At 37.9% G+C, this 19,884-nt stretch overlaps 1 protein-coding gene across 1 annotated transcript in view; it reads left to right on the plus strand.

The window, feature by feature from the left end:
* The window catches only part of ctnna2 (catenin (cadherin-associated protein), alpha 2), a 343,745-nt gene that overhangs the window by 83,618 nt on the left and 240,243 nt on the right, over window positions 1–19,884 (plus strand). Inside the window, exon 7 of the mRNA XM_055009627.1 lies at window positions 4,303–4,506. Coding sequence (XP_054865602.1) covers window positions 4,303–4,506 — 204 coding nt within the window. The remainder of the gene's footprint in view (window positions 1–4,302; window positions 4,507–19,884) is intronic.

Genomic DNA, 19,884 nt, shown 5'->3' on the forward strand with positions numbered 1-19,884 from the left:
ACCTCACATGCACCCACAAATTTGAATATTGTGAATAAGTGAGTGGACTCATTTACTACTATTTATCACATCCACACAATTGTACTGAAGCTATTTTTGTCGCCTCCCACTGTCTGGTAATAGGAGGCCAAAGCCTAACCCTAAGTCAGGTGCTCTTCATTAGGTTAATCAGTCAGAGAGTGGATTATGACTAATGTCCCCTCTGGACCAGGGTGGGCAGGGCTTTGTCAAACACTGTAATAGTCACGACCATGCAGCCCTTGAACCCTGGAACGGGTTCACCAGAGGCAATGCAGTGGTATGTTCAAGACTTTGTAGTGCTTCCCTCTTAGACAAAATAATTGTCATCAAATATTGGAAACACCTTGAAGGCACATTTGACAGAGGCTGATGTGACATGTGGCCTGTCTCACTGGTTGATGCCCCAAAGTTGGGTCAAACTAATAACCTCACCCCTGGTGGGGCAAACATACGGTTGCCTGTGGTCCTGATACACTGTCATACTCAAACAGTACTTTCACGAATTAAAGACTTCTACAAACTGGCCTAGAATTAATGAAAAAAAGAAAGAAAAACACTCATCAGCCTGGAGGTAAAGTCTCTTTAACTGCTCTGTACAAACAACTCTATCGATAATACTATAATATGTTATATATTTTCTGAATATTTGGAAATTTAAATGTGTTCAGAGGGGACATGGGTAAACTAATAGCAAAATTGTGTCACTTGCACTACACATGAAGCCATATTAAAGAATGTCTTCTGCTTAGCATTATGCTAAAATGAATTGACTCTTTTCTACAAAGAAATATAAAATGCATTAAGATTCTGACATGTTTTCGCGAAAGGCTCCAAAATGCAGTGCCAGAATATATGTAGATTCTGCCATTGCCAAATGCAATTCTCAGAACCATTTTCTACAAACTTGTATTTGTCTGAGGGAATATTAAGCTTTCAAGGATGCTTTTTTAATATTTTATTTTATAGTCTGACTGTATTATGGCACTAATTTAGCTCATTATTATTACTGTGTGCACTTGTCAGATACTTTTCACAAATACTGGGTAGTTCTGGCCTCTAATGCGAACAACAGACTGACTGATAATGAGGTTCAAAGGCAACAAATATCTCAAAAAATGAATTGAACACTGTGAAACTCACTGAGGGAACTGGCGCTATCAGTCACGTTTGTGAGCTTCTTGGAGGATGACTTCAGCCATTGCCAATTACCTTGAAAACCTACCAGCCTTTGTCAGCCTAGCGTTTGCTACTTTTTTTTAAATTTTTTTTTTTTTTTACTTGGCCTATTCCCAACTCCCAGTGATAATTGCAGCCTGACACCCTGTGTGGAATAACAATTGACTTCAGTCCTAAGGGAATGTTCTCAGTTTCCCTTCATGTTCTTTTCCTCTTTGCATCTTTTCACGATGAGATCCGCTGTGTATTGAGCTTTGCTGTGTTCCTTTTTCCCTTCTTAAAGCTCCATTTTCTGATGTAGATGTCAACACAAGAACCATTCCACAACAAGTAAAGACGAGGAACAATGATTTAAAAAAAAAAAAAAAATTTTTTTTTATATATATATATATACATATATATATATACATATATATATATATATATATATATATATATATATATATATATATATATATATATATATATACACATATATATGTAAGGTGGATCAACTTAATGTAAAAATACCGATCATATATTACTTGTCAAGTAGCTGAATTGAAATGAATAGCGATATACTGTGCATACCTTACCCCTTGTAGAATGCAGACACATGCAGCTAGACCTATGTACGTTGAAATGTCTTTGTTTATGTTTTACTGAACCCTTCGATGCACAAGTGATTGAACCCGACACTCTTCCATAAGTGGGTCAAAAATGACCCGTATAACAATCAATGTGTTTTTATGTCATTATTGTCATTTTGGTTAAGGATAATAATTTATATTTTGTGTATTATATTTTTGTCTGCACAAGAATGATTTAATGTTTGAAATACATCTAGTTTTCACTTTATAACAGATTTTCATAATTGAAAATAAGAATATCGCACAGAGCAGCATCAGAAGATTGTCAACGTCCATTTTGTTGACATGTTTCCATTCTTTTCCTCCAGCTGTTGCTGCTCTCCATCCCTCCAAGTTTGTACACTGGATCACCTCTTGATATGATATTTTCAGCAATAAAGTGTTTGGGGTAGTAATACAAATATTACAATTTCTTTAAAAATATTAAAGGCAACTTAAAATTTTAAGTGGAATGATATGAAAAACATGTTTTTTGAGGAATAGCTGGAATATGAAATGATAAAAAGTTTTCATTACAAATATATTGCAAGAAAACGAACTCAACGGGTCATTTTTGACCCACTTATGCATCTAAGGGTTAGAGTCAGATAGAAACATTTATCTAAATTTCATATCTACACTTCTGGTTGAGCGGTAAATCTTGGACTTTTAGGACAAAATAGGAAGCAGCTAGTCTTGCTCTGTCAAAAGAAAAAGAAACGAAACAAAAAAAACATAGTCCTCAAAACCTGTCTCAACATGTTGCATTTTTTTCACCTGAAACAATAAAAAAAAAAAACACAGAGAAAAAACAATAAAGAATGAAACTAAGTGAAATATACAAAAAGAAAGAAGTAGAAGAAGCTCCTGTACGTAACTAGGAAACGCAGTATCTTCGCAATTGTTCTCTACAATTTCTCTCCTACTGTCTGTACCTGCTGTCTTGTTCTTATTCATTTATTTATTCTTGCAGCTGAAAAACTCTCTATTCTTTCACTATATATTTTCATTCATTGTACTGCACAGCCATGTATTTACCATGTTTTCCTGCCAGCTACAAATGAAAAGCAGGTTACGCTTGGTGCAGCCTTTGCTCTCTCTTGCCTTAAATGTTATTATGCATCATTTGACAGTCTGTCACCCTGCTTCAGGATTAGACTGGGGCATAAAGACCAAACACTGCACCTTTGCACTCTGTTGTTACCCAACACTTGCCAAACTCATCACGTATTCTACAAAGCTACATCTTAGGGCCCTCTCCCAGAGTTATCGGTGATTTATTTTGTATATTTAAACCTTATATAATATTGAAATGCATCTTTAATTTGGCTGGGTGCTGAAGTTAAAGGAGTTTTTTTTTTCTGATAGATTTTGTTGAAACTTTGGATGGAGAGACTAAAGTCAAATTGCTGTTAGGTCAGTGTTCCCATTTGAATAGCTGCAAATGTGATATGTTAAAGTAAAAATGCAAGGTTTTTCTGCTTCAGGAATTGGTATTCACTGATCCGCGAGTACTCCCGTCTCTCTGAAATAAACAGAACAAGAAAAGGCAACATTAAAATAAATGGCTTTGTTCCTGCAATATTCACAGTTTTGCCAGCACTATAAGACAAGCGAGAGTCTCATGCCTAAAGAAATTTTGAGTGGAGGTTCACTTTAAATGTCCAATTTCTAAATTGAACTACGCTGTGCCCAACCTCCTCTATGCACCCATGGTTTACCTACCTTAGTCTTGGTAGCTGATTGTTGTTGTGGTGGTGATTCATCCTCATTCAGTGCTACAATTTGCATACATCTGAACAAATTTGTAAATAAACCTTTGTGAATATTTGACTGCTCTCTGCCAGTGTTTAAAAAGCAGGTGGAAGCATTTTGTGTTCTTTAAGCAAATAGAACTCTATTACAAACTGATAGGGATGTCTGAGATTGATGTTGTAATTATAATTTGTTGCATGCAAAAAAAAGTGGCTTTTTAGTGTGACTTCGCTTTTCTCCTTGAAAGGAACACTTCTCTGTTGGGAGAAAAACACAGCTTGATTTTCCCTCATTTTATTTTCTGTCTTTTTGCTTTTAGTGTTTTCAGTCTTTTCTCTAAGTGAATGTATAAGTTAGTCTCAAACCTTAAAGGTGTCTGATATTGTTTTTGTGTAATTTTTCTTCCAAATTTTGTCTACCTGCCTTTGAAATATAACACACAGAGTCTTATTTTATATGCTGTACTCCCCTAATTACCACATTGGCTGGTTAGCAGCCTCCTAGCATCTTTTTGTACATGGTCAACTGCTGCTGTTGATCGGTGCTCACAAATTACTCCCTTCAGGCAAATCCTGTTGTCTTGTGCTATGTACCTTGTACTTGTCTTGTTGTTCATGATAGAAACTGAATTACAGCTTATCATAGGATACATTTGCCCAGTCTAGTCCTCCCCAAGTCATGGTTTAGCCCACTTAGGCCTTTTTTTACTCTTCTGACCTTCTAAGTCTTTTTTGCCCTACAGAACAAGATCATCCTTGACCCTCTGACATTCAGCGAGGCTCGATTCAGGCCTTCTCTGGAGGAGCGCTTGGAGAGCATCATCAGTGGTGCTGCACTAATGGCCGACTCTTCATGCACACGTGATGACCGCCGTGAACGCATCGTGGCTGAATGCAACGCTGTTCGACAGGCCCTTCAAGACTTGTTGAGCGAGTACATGAACAATGTGAGTTCCCTCTCTAATTATTTAATACCCATCAACGTCACATACACCACTGAAACAGACACACATGCAGCTCATTTGTTTATGTAATACTGTCTCTCGTGAAAACTATGAAAGGTGTGTCTATTGCACAGCTGTCTGTCCATGCTAGAAGACAGATCCTTTCTCTGTTGCTCCCCCCTGAGGTTTCTTCCACTTTTCTTTGCTGAAGGGGCTTTGTGAGAGTTTATCCTTATTCATGTCAGTGGTCTAAGGACAGAGCTCTTGTATGCTGTATGGACTGTAAAGCCTCCAGAGGCAAATCTGCGATGTTGGCCTATATAACTAAAAAGGAAAAGACTTCATGTTAGTTGAAAGCAACAGCCCGTGTAGATCTATATTTATGCGCAGTGCAAAGACGAGTACAATCTGTGTTACAAAATGTAGTTTATTTCCTCCTTTCCTGCTTCAATTGCTCTTTGTCTATCCCTTTGGTGTTTTCATTCTTAGAGGACTGCAAGCAGGCTCAAAGGTGAGAGGAGATGAGTCAGTGAAAGGTGAGGTATCGGTGAAAGTCAGTTCTTTGACATGCTGAGAATTGATGGTGTGAGGGTCGAGTCTATTTTCAGCGCGTAGCTGTGTTGACAATTTCGTGATTCTATTGGCAAATGAACAGTGGCCAATTATTAAAAGTGCACAACTTCATGTTTGTGAATAGCATATGCAGCTGATGTCTTTAGAATGTGCACCGTAATATAGTTAAATGCAGTGAAAGACAACATAATTATTGGCAAAACAAACTAAAGCAAACCAATAAAATGGAAAACAAGAAATATTAGCAAATAGTGATTTCTTGTTGTGTTACATGACCAACACAAAAATTATTAACTGAACATACAGTTGTGACTGTATTTGATAATAACCACTAGTAATGGAAACCATGACATGGAAGGATTACAATACTTTCACAAATGTAAATTCATATTAAAATGACATATTGTGGATCTGTGGATACATATGCCGTGTGTAATATCACATGTTTACATGTTGTGTTTCTGAACCTTCTGGTCAACAGTTGTGTTTTCCTCCTTGGGGAAGCTGATCTGGACTTTGTCTCTCCGCTTAGAGAGCCATTTTCCTCATGCAACACTGTGGCTGGCACAACTGTTTAAAGGTTATGAGACCGGCCAAGACAATGATTAATCATCACACACATCCGATTTATATTCTAATTCAACCCACCCTTTTGTGCACAGTGAGCCGTACGAGCTGTGTCTACATAAGCGAAAATGGTAGCCGCCCTTGGATACTCTGTCATTGACCTTGCACACATGACTTAGTTCCTTGTGCTGGACGTAGCGATAGTGCCATTAAATGGGAGCCCATAAGATTTCTGAAACTTTCAATGTCACATCTATTAAACGTCTGATCTCCTTTTATCATCTTAAAACTAAGTCTGTCTTCCACGGTAGACTCATTCCTGCATTTGTCTGCAAAGATGCGTGCAGACATTTGGTGGTTGGTGGTTTACTAAAACAAAATGGGTGCCCTGTCCTTGCCTCACTTGACATTTGTATGGTGACAAATACTCATCTACAGTCCAGACCATAAGAAGATGGACAATTTTGTATTCTTCAAACTCGGATGCTACAATAAGTCCCTCTAAAGTTTCACCTTTTATTTTAAGGTGGTTTACCCTACGAAGAACTGTGTGAGAGATATAGACGAAGTTCAAGTTAAACAAAATCATTGTATTGACTATTTTATGGAAAATCCTTTGCAGTTAAATCTTTGACTCACTGCATTATCAGACATTTCTGGGTTATGCCTTCACTGCATTTTCCGTGTTGAGGGGTCTTCACAAAGTGGAATTCATGCTCAGTTGGATCGTGATCAGGTGATAAGGAACTGTGATATTACACCTCTTCACCATGAAAAGCTAATTAGTTACATCGTCCAAATGCTTTGTTGTCCTGATGAAACTGAGCACATACAATGCACCCATTTACTTCTGCATTCCCCCATTTGTTTTATGAAAGCCTCATTAATTTGCTTTTGCCATGAATGGGTTTTTCTTAACAATGCCAGAGATTTTACCACCGTTCGCAAGACTTTTGCCACTTTTTGGTTTTGTGCGTGCACTTGCTTTTTCACTTGCATACTCACATTTTTACTGGCCTTTCTCAGTCACATCTAATCCATTTAAACCATCCGAGCTGTTGATGCAATGACACACAGCTGCCCAGTAAAAATTTAGTTGCCAAGTGTCTAATTTTGAACCCTTGCAGTTTGGGCCATTTGATGTTTACATGGCTATCTCTCATACATAATTATTATTATATATTATATTATTACTGATTTAAGCCCACTTAGATTATAGCTGAGACTGAACTGTCCAAATATTTATTTCCTAGACTGTAGCTGTTATCTGCTAACACACATTGATTTATTATGTGAATGTACTGGCATCCATCCTTGAACTGTGTACCTGGATAGAATGTGATCAATGAGATCATACACAAATAAAAAAAAGGTTTTACTCATATCATTGGACACTATATGCTAGTTAACTGATCAGTACCAACCAATTAAGAACATCATGATCATATGGCATGACTTTAGTTTCATACACACCCGCAAACTACTAAGAAAACAGCAGCAAAAATGGCAAAAAAATGCTACGGATGATTATAATATCGACTTTATATTTGGCTCCTATAGGCCGATTCTAAGTCTGACCTGAATGAAAACGTTGACATCCATCCTTTGTAAAGGTGGGAAATTGTAATGTAAAGTTAACATTGAGATACAATCAACATGGCAGCCTTTCGGGTGCCCTAAACAGAGTCATACATCACTGAAAACGCAGGGGCCATAAATTCCACAGTGGGGCACTTACTAGGCCATGCCTGCGTTTTTAGATAACCCCTACTTTGCCTTGACTGTTGGTGAGTTATTGCTGTATTAAAAATGACCATATTATACCCATGTGTTCGACTAAACTGGGACTCAGAGTCCACATTGTTTATTGTAGCCAGAGGTAATATAGCCATCTGTGGAGGAAGGAGCTCAGGAGGTATAATACCTCAGTTATACTCTATACAAAAGAGCAACACTATTCTGTCTCTCGTTTTCAGTAGTTCAGGGTCAGTTTTGTAAACCATTACTTGCCTCTAAAAAGAGAACTTGCACAATTTCAGAGATGAACTGGTGATTTGAAGCCCACCATCAATACTGCTTCTCTGTCAAGAGGGAATCGGATTGTTTGTGAAGTACGCGATTTCTCCTTAAAGGGCTGAGAAGTTGAACATCTTATTCATAGTTCTGAAAATCTAGGCCAGCCTGAAACCATCTCTCAAAGCAGCTCCTCTTAAGGTGAAGTCAATGTTATAAACAACTCAACATAACCACAGTGTTTAACTCTGCAGTATTCAGTTATTATTTTTTTTTTTTTTTACTTTTTGCTCGTAGATACCCATTCATTGGATTGTCTATACGTGTGACCTGCTGAAACTATGTGCTAAGCGTTGATCCAGCATGTCATTTGTGACCAGTAAGCAACTTTCAAGTCAATGCTTATTGATCCCTACAGCATCAGTTTTTTCTGCTGGCAAAGTCTCTACGCGATAGCCAGCTTAATAATGTGTTCGTTGTGGCACCTGTGCTCATAAAGTGCTCTGGAAACAATAGGAAGCTAATTGATAAGGGTTGTTACTGCATTAGAGAGGCTCTCTGGTTTTAATAGAAAATTAATAGTGCAACAGTGGGCAGTAGTCCTACATTGTGCTTATGCCTGTCTGATTGAGTTTAGCTTAATGTTTAATTCAACCTTGTTATTTTGATATTAGATTATTATTGTGGATATCTAGATATATTTAATTCCTACACAAACATGCAAGTAATGGAAAACTTCACTGGCACAAAATAAGCCAGTTACATGGCTAGATGCCGCAAGGGGTAATCTTAGTTTTTGTTTGCTTTTTTGGTTTATTTATCTTGAAAAAATGACTCTACTGTGAGGCTTATAGTTACTTAACCTTATTAATATTTTAGTATTAGTTGCCATAGTTGCACAGTGAGGAAACTGAGAAGAAAACTAATCGAGGATGATTTTGGGGTCAGTGTGCAAAAGTAAAGAAAAAAATAATCATTTTGTTAAAAGCAGGTGCTGTTGCTGCTTTGTAATGTACATAAAATGCATATATGGGTCTTTCCTTAAAACACTATACAGCAATCCTTTGCTTAGAGTATGGTGTTAAATCCACAGAGATTTCCTCCTTTTACTTACACTTGAAAAAGCTAAAATCATGCAAGTGTTTATGAATAGTCAGATGCCCTTTCCCCCTCTTACGGCATGGCAGCTTTTTGCTAAAGTAATTGTGCCTTGGTTCATTAGGCCCATGAGTTGTGTTTTAGAGGCTACAGCTGGGAGATTGTTGACAGCCCCTGGCTGTCCTAGTGAAGAGAAGAGAGTAAATCATAGAGACACGAAGAACAAAATGCTTTCACTTCTCAGCTCAGCATCCCCAATGATGTTAAATCAACAATGCAGAATGAATATTGAGGATATTGTTCCCAAGCCTGCTGAAGAAGTGCATTAATTAATAAAACAAACAGATGCTTAAAAAGATGTAAATCTGTAAATGGATTCAAACTAAAACTTTATTTAGCCTCTTCCTATTTGAAAAACAGATATTACTACTGTCTAAAATCTCAGAGATATTTTTAATCTTATCTAATCTAGACATGAACACAGCATTCCTCTCTTCTAAGGAATTTATGTTATTCCTGTATTTAAGAAATCATCACCGGTTCTTCCTAAACAGTTTTGTTTAGAGATGATATAGAATCACATGCAGTTTAATGTGTACCTCAGATAACACAGGATTCAAAGGTACAACTCAGAGACGCTAAAGAAAAGTTCACATTTATTAAGGCAATGCTGCCGAAGCAGGTGTGGGGATGTTTGAGGGGCAAAATCAGCAAGCAGGCAGATATCAGTAAGGCCAAAAATTGACAGGAGGTCAAAAGCAAGGAGAGGGAAAATGGACCAGGTTAGATGGTATATATTAGGGAGGTAATGAGGAAGTGGGAAACAGGTGAGCAAGTTGGAGAGGGGAAATCAGGTGATGAGAAATTGGCAGGAGGTTACTTAAGGGCAGTGGCTAGATCTGAAATGACAGCATAGTTAGTGGAAATGGCACAGGGCATTCAGAGAAAAATAAAAGAATAACTTGGTGCGAGAATGAGTGCACTGTGACCCTGGAGAAGATTTTGCTTTGTACTTTTGCTGCAGCCAAGTCAACATATAGTTATTAAAAAAAAAAAAAAAAACTGGTTCAGATGGCAATTGGCAAGAGTTGGGTACCATGGGATCTATGAATCATCTCATTACTGCACTTCCACATTCTTTCTAGCTTATAGCAAACTGAAAACTAAAACAAAGCAAGCATTTAAAAGTGTCTGGCTAACTTTTCGTTGCACGTGTCCACATTAATAAGTGCTGAATATAATTATGATGTGGTAAAAATAATAGTATGCTTTTTTTTCCACAGTGATTGAACACAGTAGGTTATAGATATATAAAGTTTCTTTTGCAGAAGACACATTAAGTTTCCCTTTCAATATGAAATATAATGCTCACAACTAATCATTATTGGAACTGTTACCAGCTGCCACGCTGATAAAGTTGCTCTTGGTTGTTACAGTTCAAGTCCTTTTTTGTTCAGAGTTTACTGTAGTAATGTAAACATCCAGTTTCCTTTATGTTTCCTCCTCCTTCTTCATACAGTTCACCCCTACACCCCTCCCCCCAACAAATTTTTATAGGAAGCTTGAACCACAGCACAAGGTTAATCAATGTGGTAGCTGGCAATAAATTAGGTTCAAGTGACAGGAGAATGTCCATACCTGTCTCAGCTGCTGGTGATCTGTGATTGGTGACAGCAGGCCCGGCTCCCTGGCTGGTGCTGAATCATCAGGAGCAGCTGATTTAGTTACGGCAGCTTAGACAGGGCCAATCTATCAATTGATCTGGGGAGTAATGCATTACCAGCTTGGGTCAAGGGAGCCTGGGCAGAATATAGCCATAGCCAGGAGCTGTGGCAGGTGAAGGGGGCAACTCGGCAAGCCTGTGAGCGGCAAAGAGAAGGATTTAGGGAGTGTGATAGCGAGCACACAAATGTCACAGGTAGCTGGATGTGGCACATAAAACTAAACAGGAGTTGTGAGGTAGGACGATCATTAGGGGGAGACTGATGGCCTTCTTGCTCGCGCAGCTCCTCTGGGAGTTGCCGTGCAGAACGCTCAATCAACAATTGGCGTGACTGATTACGTACTGTAAAATGCTTGTACTTATATGTGATTTCGCTGTTTGCATTGGGTCATATTGTCTTCTTCCTTTACCTGTCTTTAAAGAGAAAATGACAGTGGTATACCAATGAATAAAATAAAGAGGGAAGACAAATTTGCTGAATGTTGAGCACAAGGTGTGGGTAGTGATCAATAGTGAGCCTCTGGGCTTAAAGCCATTATATACTTTTAAAAAGAAGTGCTGTTTGGACAGTCCAAAAGCATCAAAACCCCCCTCTCACACATACACAGGTAGGTTAGGGGCCCCCAGTGCATAACAGTTCACTGCTTTCCTTCTTCTGCAACTGTCTGCTTTTAGTGATAAAATGCACCAACAGCAGTGGTGCTTTACTTTGCCACATTTTATCTACTGTTGATACATAAGAAAGCTGTGCAGAAGAGAAACTACTGATGAACCCCTAAAAAGTTCTTGTTTGGGGACAAATAACAGAGATAAAATCTGTTTGATGAACATTCATGTGTTCCCCATTACCATGTGGCTGTGTAGGACTACTCGATCTGAGAGAAGATGGTCTCAGATGGAAAGCGTCTGGCTGGATATCAGTCTGGTGAGATAAACTACACAGCCAGCAGTTGCCCACGCGGTCTCTCCTCATTGTGTAGAAACCTTTATACAAAAAGAGTTCTTATCTATCAAAATGCCCACACTGCTAAGGTGCCTCCACAAAGACACAGAACATGTCTGCTGCTGCTTTGAGTATCATTCGTGTGATTACACTGCAACATGCTTCACTGAAGTTTGGATTTGAGAAACGCGGCAGAACAAAACAGAGCTGATCGATACTTCTTCTGTCCCTTTGCTTCTGTGATGCGGTCTGCTGTCTAACACCTTAAGCTGCCTGAAGGAAACAGCTTCAGCAGATGCAAAGAGGCTGAATTTAGCTCAGCAAGGCTTTCTAAGGCTAAATGGGTGTGTTAGGGAATTCAAGAGTGATGGCACTGCTAGGTTCTGGCACATTACTGGGTATTAAGTAACAATTGCCTCTGTTGCCAAGTGTTTGCTGAAAGGGAACCCGAAGGAAACTTTGGATTTGTTGAATTTCTGCATATAATTTCGGTTACTATCTAAATGCCTTGAGATGACATATGTTATGAATTGGCGCTGTATAAATAAAAATGAGTTAAATTGAATTTCAATCCAAGGCTTTGTCTTTTCATGTCTAGGCTGTTGATTATGTCATTGTCAAGTGCTAAATAAAATAAAAATATTTTTAATTTCTAATAACTATACTAAAAAATACCTACAATAAGCCAACAGTAATCATGTAATTGTGTTCTTGAGTAATTGTATTGTTACCATAGCATTAGCCTTGAATTAGCATAATAATGGATGTAGGGTAATTGCAAATTTGCCAGTTGCATACACAGCATAGGCTGCATACAAACAATGTGCAGATAGTGTTAATTAAGGGTGTTACTGAATTTCAGATGCTTGTGTCTTTCTTGATTTTGTCATTCTAACAAAATGGTAGATATGAAGAGTTTCAGGGTGAACCCTGCAGGGAACTGCACCACTTTTCTTTCATTTCTTTTTTTTTTTGTCTTCACCGTCCCTGGTCTACTGATTACATGACCATGTCCTATTTTTCATGCTCTTCTACCTGTTTTTCTAAAGTCTATCCAATCCAGCGTCCATGTCTCTCACAAGACTGATAGGGAAGCCGTTTGAAGCTTTAAGAAAAAGTAAAAGAACTGTTTCTTCTTCACCCACATGTTCCAGTTTATTTTTCTGAGCATACACGAATCTGTATTTTTTTCTTGTCTTGATTGTGTGTCTCTATTCCTTTCTTAGTATTTAAACCGTCTTGTACTACAACCACACAGTAACTAAATGACTAAGCAATTTTTACATTAGACAACAGAAAGAAAATAATAATTAAGAGCACATAATCAACATGCTGTCTGATTTTTGACTTTATAGTAATCTGGAGTTAGTTTCCATCCTATTTATTCTTTCTTTTTTTTTTTTTTTCCTGTAGGCCCACTGATAATTACAAATTAGCCCACACTCTAATTGCTTTGTTTGTCTAAACTTGGTTTGCTATGAATGACTGGCCCATCAGTGTTAAATATTAAAACATAAAATAAAATAGATTTAAATCTGATACCATATGCACCCAACTGGATTAGGATCATTTGTCCAATTCACATTTCATGTCAACCTGGACACATAGTGAAACATTGTATATGATAAAACTTACTATTTAACAAACAGCAATTTTGTCAAGAGCTGCTTTCTGTCACACAGACTTTTTCCAGCACCAAATTATTCCTTTTAATTGCTCCCGTTATAAGAAAAGAAAAAAAGAAATGATAAGTGAATTTCCATTGTGTGAAGTTCAAAGATCTGACACACACACCTTAGCTTTGACAATAATAACAGTGCACAAATTTACAATAATAGCTAGATGCCACTGCTGGTGACAAATTAGGTTCATCAAATCCTATTAAAAAAGTTTTTATAACAAAGAGTACATCGGGATTTGGCATATAACAATGGTGAAGTATAAAACACACCTGTAGAGATGTGTGCCTTGTTGATCGACGTGCGCTGTGTCATATGATAATCAGAGCTGTAACGCTGGCCTGGCATTGTCTGTACATACCCCCTCTTGTTCCTGCTGTGTTTTTTTTTTCTTCTCCCACTCTGTCTTTTTCTCACTTGTTGCTTGCTTTCTTTCTCACTCTGTGTCCTTCTTTTTTATTTTCTGTCAGATAATTGGGTACATGAGTATCATTTAAATGCAAACACGAATGGACAAAATTTCCATCTATAATTTGTATGTTTGTTTTCGTTTGACTTCCTTGGTGCTGTAGATTTCCTCATTACTCTAGGAGAAATACATTAATTCCTTATTAAAATCTTGCAGATTTTGCAATGAGAGTAATTTAGTGTCTCACCTATGCTCTCTTTAGAGATTCCCTTTGTTTATTCCTCTCTTTCGTCCAATTGTCCTCACATTAGGGTCCCTCCAGACTCAGTACTTACACCACGTTAAATGTCCTAGACCCAGCCATAAATCATTGGTTCCCTGCAGTGTCCCATGCTCTCCCTCCCATCTGTCAACACCTAATGCGCCACACGACAAGCTGCAATCCACTGTGCACCAACAAACCACTTACTCTGAACAACTTAGCTTTCTCAGCCGTTGAGGGCTGGCTCAAAGACATGGCCCCCGAAGGGGATTGACCAGAAGGCCCAGGTACAAACTGTAAGTCTATTTAAGACCCTTGGGAGACCCAGTGGACTCATTTATGTGCGTCACTTCAGTCGGAGTGTGAGCTGGAGATAGCTGATGCAGCTGACCCACGGTGAATGACGTCTATGCAGATAGCAAGGCCACCTGCCTGTCGATGGATCAAAGCTTAGATAAATTCTATGCAGTGAAACATTCACAAAGCAATGTGTACAGTTTAAAAAGGATCTTTATCTTTATTCTATAACGTTGCTGAGCGTGTGAGATTGCATTTTTAAGGTTATGCCATGCCTTTAAACAAAATAACTGCAGCATCGTACCAATTATACAATAACACAACCTATAGCTCACACTTACTCTCTTCCTTTGAAATGAATAAATTTCTTTGTGGCACAGTTTAAGCAAATATTGAACTTAAATAACTCATATAGCAGCTGCTGAAGCTCTGCTATATTTATAAAAAATAAGTGACTTGGCTCAAGCAGCCTCTGTACACTCCTCTCTAAGCACACTTAAATGTGCTTCCAGTCAAGCGGATTTAACAATTCTACCATATTCTGGAGGACTGCAAAAGCTTAACCAAAATGTTCTTTGGCCAAGCAATAAGATACTCAGGAAACCCTTTGCCTGAGTGGAGAGGCAGTTCAACCAAATGTAAGGGTGGTTCAGGAGCACACCAAACAACCAAATATGTGCTTTGTGACACTTAAATTCACCAAAGAAGCACTGGAGTCAACCGGACTGACACTTGAACTGAGAGAAGGGCCTTTGGGCTATGGATAAGTGACAATTTAAAGAACCAAGACAGCTCCAAGTCTCACTCTGGTGTTTTCATTTCACCAAAAAACATGATGCATGCAAGTTCTTATTTATGCACTAGCACACATTTTTAAATGAAAGAGCACCTCACCACGCAGAGCCAAATTATGCACACCTCTGTGCCACTGGACAGAAATACTGGTGAGTTTTTAGTTTTTTGTGAGATGAAATATCATCTCAATAGTATTCTTTATAAAGTTGTGCGTAGATTGTTTAGTGCCCTTGAATTTGGCATGATTTTGCAGGGATTGTCAAAATCGTGCCAAATGGAATTTCTACTGTTGTGATAGTCAAGATCTGCAAGAAGAATTCTGCTCATGAACAAGTCACTTTGACATAAGCATTAAGTCTAATGAACTCCAGTTGGATCAATTATTGTTTCAGACCTTACAGTATTGCATAGTTTATTATATTCCCCAAAAGGAGTATAAAGTAATTTGAGTAACACCTCCTCAAGCATCTGATAGCAATATGTCCCAAGGTGTGCCTTTTGTTTCATCCGTGTGCTCACGAATTACACAAGCAGTAGCTTTAACAGAAAGCTGTATGCTATTCCTTCCGTCCTAATTATGCTTTGCTCTGTGTCTGGAGAAGAAACACAATCCTCAGTAGGCGGTAGCAAGCAACCACCACGTCTGTTTCAGAACGCCCTCGTGTCAACATTTCCGATTGAGGTGATCGGATAAATGAGACTTTAATTGGGTTTTTAGGCTAAGTCATATTAGGAGATGAGATAGAATTATCCAGGAATATATTAATGTAATAAAAAGCTCTCAGATCTGGCAACTCTATTGCATTAGAAAGCTGCCAGCCATTCCCCTCTCTCCCGTCCCTCCCTCCAGTGCCAGTCGCCCCTCAAGGGCTTGCTGCTTTGAGCAGTGCTAACATGATTGACATTGATAGCTGGATCGAACTATAGAATCAACTCTAATATCATTAAGTGAGCAGACATGGAAGCAAAGACCTGAGCTCTAACTGTATTAGCTGTGACATATGTTTGGGTTATGGATGCAGGGGGCTAAATGCATTGGGAAATCAAGCATGCAAGCCACAACTTGCGCAAAAAAAGAGTGCCTGTATGTATGTGCGTGTGTGTAATCTTTATGCCATTGGATATGTGCTGTTGTGAGTGCAAATGCGAACATATGTGTATAGAATGGATTCTATTGGCATTTGCTTGGTTTTTACATTAATCAGACATTATTGGCAGTCCTAGTTTCATGTTCCAGAACAGACAATCCCGCATTTTATGGACTGTAAATAAGCTAAGACCTCCACATGTCCCACCATCTATCAACAGTTGTTTCCAAGGAAAACAGGATTAGTCAGACAGGCTATCCTCATGTAGCACTGAGCAGTAATATTTTCACTTGTGTTTGCTACCACACTGCCAGTAATTTTGAACACAGTTGGTGAAATTATTTCCAGTCATCTTCCACTTGCCAGATCAGACAGGGAACTGTGATCTTTTGTGTTCATGACGACGAACAGCCAACCTGTTGCTATAATTATGCCTCATCCAAATTTCAAAGAGCATCTTTTGTTACCGCTGACCCTCGATGCCCTCACCGTCAGACCTTTCTATGGATTTTCCTTTTCCCCTTTGATGATGTGTACAAGTACTGCGACACCTTCAGGTTCCACATAATTTCTCTGAACTGCGTTGTTTGAGGCCAGGAAGTACTGAAGGTTAGACGTGAATGAATAAGAAAAATGCAAGGTGAGAGAAAGCATGCGGTGGGTTATAGGTAGAGGAGCTTGGGTGTGAGATGAAATGCATGGTAAAGCAAATTACCTGTGAGTAAGGTCAAACCCAAGGACAGAGAAAAGAAAGCACATATTTAGAATAAATAAATGCACTATGCTTCAAATTTTGCTCATGAAAGAAGTCGTTTTTCAAAACCACAGAAGATTTTGTAAATAGAGTAATAATGAAAGAGAAAATTTCAGTTGAATCTAGACATCAAAGTAACATTGCTGCTCAGAATTTCTTCAAACACATCACAAATTTATGCTAATTGAAATTAGACATTTTATATCTACATAAACATCTACATTTGTGTATCTGTTTAGTTAAAGACATATTCAGTGCAATTCAATTTATTTTAGTTAAACTAGTGCCAAATGACGGCATATGTAACCTCAGTGCATTTTATAGAGTAAGGTCAGTCACTTGGAGCATTACAAAGAACAACCCAATATTCTTCTCATTCATTTTTATTTCGCATTTCTAATCAATTTAAAGCTATCTTTTCACTCCATTACTTCATTCTAGAAACAGGCAAACAGACAGAGCATATATCATATTGATTCTTAGTCAACTTCTTCTTTTTATTTTATTGTTGCTCTGCAGCAGAGTCAAATTTCATTACACCCTGTGGATCCATATAACAGCACAAACTCATCTTTGTGTCACTAATAAAGTGATTACTTAGATGGAGAAAAGGTCTAAAATGCTTTTTCATGGCTTGTGGGTGATAATTCCCTGAAATATTGGAAAAATATGAGTGACTACAGTGTCAGGGAAGAATGAGAGGGAGGTTGCGCTGTTTGAGCAAGCTTTATAGCTCACTGACCTTTTGAAGAAATAGATTGTTGTTCAGCTAGGTCATGTAGTCTATAGACAGCCAGTTCTTGCCTGTTCTTTTATAATGCGTTATTGATTTTTGCTGGCTTTATTACTCTATTTAAATGCCAAAAAACACTTGTATTTCTATCTCCAAGAAAGGATGGATGTGGAAAACAAGTTTTGTTTCTGTCATATTAAGTCTTCATGATTAAACATGCTTTTTGAAGTTCATGTAGAACTGATCTTTACACGAATATTAGAAAAATTAGAAAAAAAAAATCATTACCGTTTGCCCTAGATTAGGATCTCTAAAAAGTAATCTTTGATCGATTCTAAATAACTTATTGCGCTACCTGGCTAACAGAAATAGTTTTTGCTTTTAAATTTCTGTTTGTGTTTTTTTTTATCTCTCTGGGTTTGTCATTTACCATATATGCCTGCTTTGAACTGATCTCAGTGTGCTGTGGTCTGGTTTACCAGCTCTGCTGTAATCTTCTTGTTTGATTGGTGCTGCTAATGGGTTCTCAAAAGAGCTCTCCCACACACAATCTCACAAACACACTTGGAGACACACACACACAGTCTCATAGCATCGCACAAAAATGATTGATTCCAGTGCTTTGTGTTGCTTTTAAGAAGTTATTTATAAATCAAACTCATTTTCCACAGCATACTTGCGTGCTTCGCAGCCTTTCACAAGTCAGCACCTCCGCCTTCATCATCCTTTGAAAACAACCACACAGATTCACTACTGTGTTTAGATGGCAATCTAATCATGTAGGAATTTATGTGTAAAGAAGAAACCTAAACAGAAAGTGAATTATAATTTAATTTTCTATATAACAAAACAGAGTTCAACATAAATCAAACATGTCTGCCATATTAAATTTACATCTACCTATCATTTCTTCACTAAATGACATACTTTCATGTAAAATATGTCTTTTAGTGAAGATTTTTTGATTGATTTGAAAAAATCAATAGGGATTTCAACATGGGTTGAAATAATTAGCTTTCCAGTTAGCCCCATGTGTATGGTGAGTCTCACTGCAGAGCTGCTCACTTAATATTCCAATTTATTGTCAGGTTTTGTCAAGGCTACTCTATGATCAACAAGACAGTTCCTACCCATATGGAACTAAATCCACATTAAGCTGTCAGGTCTTAATATTATACTTCTAAATATGCCTGCTTGGCCTTTAAAAAAACAGTTACTAAATTGTCCTTTTTAGGCTCTCGGCTTTGATATGCATTTCAGTTTAGTCACATGGTAAATCTGAGATCTAATACTCTTGCATGGTAAAGTATATGATTTTTTTTTTTTTGTTATAGCAACATAAATATGATTGCAAGTTCCACTGATACATGCTGGTATGTTACTATTCTTGTACCTTGTCAGTGAGCTAGGAGCTAGATGAAGTGTTGGTATTTTGGTAAAAAAATTAGGTCTTTGACGTTGTGCTGGGAATAGACGTTCAAGTAACAGGGGCCTCATTTTTCAAAACATGCAAGTTCTAAATCTGTGTGCAAGACCTGTCTGTATGCACAAGAACGTTGGTTAATCATATGTATATATAAGATATGAACACCTGTATGCTCGAACAATGATGAATCCGACCTGTTCTACAACCATCTGCCTGAGCAGAAAGTGGCTTATTTACATAAGAAAACACCTTCAATTTTCAACGCAAGGTGAACAACATGCTTTTAAAAGGACCTACTAGCCTGAATGTAGGACAGCTTGTGGAAAAATAGAGAGAGAGAGAGAGAGAGAGAGAGAGAGAGAGAGAGAGAGAGAGAGAGAGAGAGAGAGAGAGAGAGAGAGAGAGAGAGAGAGTAAAGACCGGCATTCAAGAATAATAAGGTTGAGGCAATCAGGTTCATATCTACCAAAATGTAAAACAGATATGCAGAAATGATGCCTCTAGTCTGCTACCAGTAAGCGAAAAGTACATGTCTGATGGTAATGGACACAGTTACAGGATAGTCTGATCAAAGATTTTGGCATAATTTCTCTAAACTGTGAAAACATCTTGACTGGCAAAAAGAGTTTTCAACTTTAGCCCTCTTTTGGCCATTTCAAACTTCTATGATCTGTGGTCCTGATATGAAGTTTTCATTACCCGCACCTTCATTTGCGGTTTTGAGCGATACATGATGTATCTTATCATAAGGCATTTGGTTTGACTGTAGCCTAGCTTAATGGCAGGCCTAATGAATTGTTCAAAGAGATAATGTCCTATCTGTCGCCATCTGTCATAGCTTTTAAGTGTAGGTACACTGCAGTGGCTAAGCTCATTCTGGACAATTGCACAGGCCAAGAATTGGACTCAAGCTTCAATGGCAAGAAAAGTTACCAGACGTTTTTAATTGATATATTTTATTCACCAAATAATATAAAAATCTCAAACAAACAAACCATCACAACACAGTTTTGTGCTTTTC

This window comes from Amphiprion ocellaris, chromosome 4, assembly GCF_022539595.1.
Source record: "Amphiprion ocellaris isolate individual 3 ecotype Okinawa chromosome 4, ASM2253959v1, whole genome shotgun sequence".
NCBI lineage: Eukaryota > Metazoa > Chordata > Actinopteri > Pomacentridae > Amphiprion > Amphiprion ocellaris.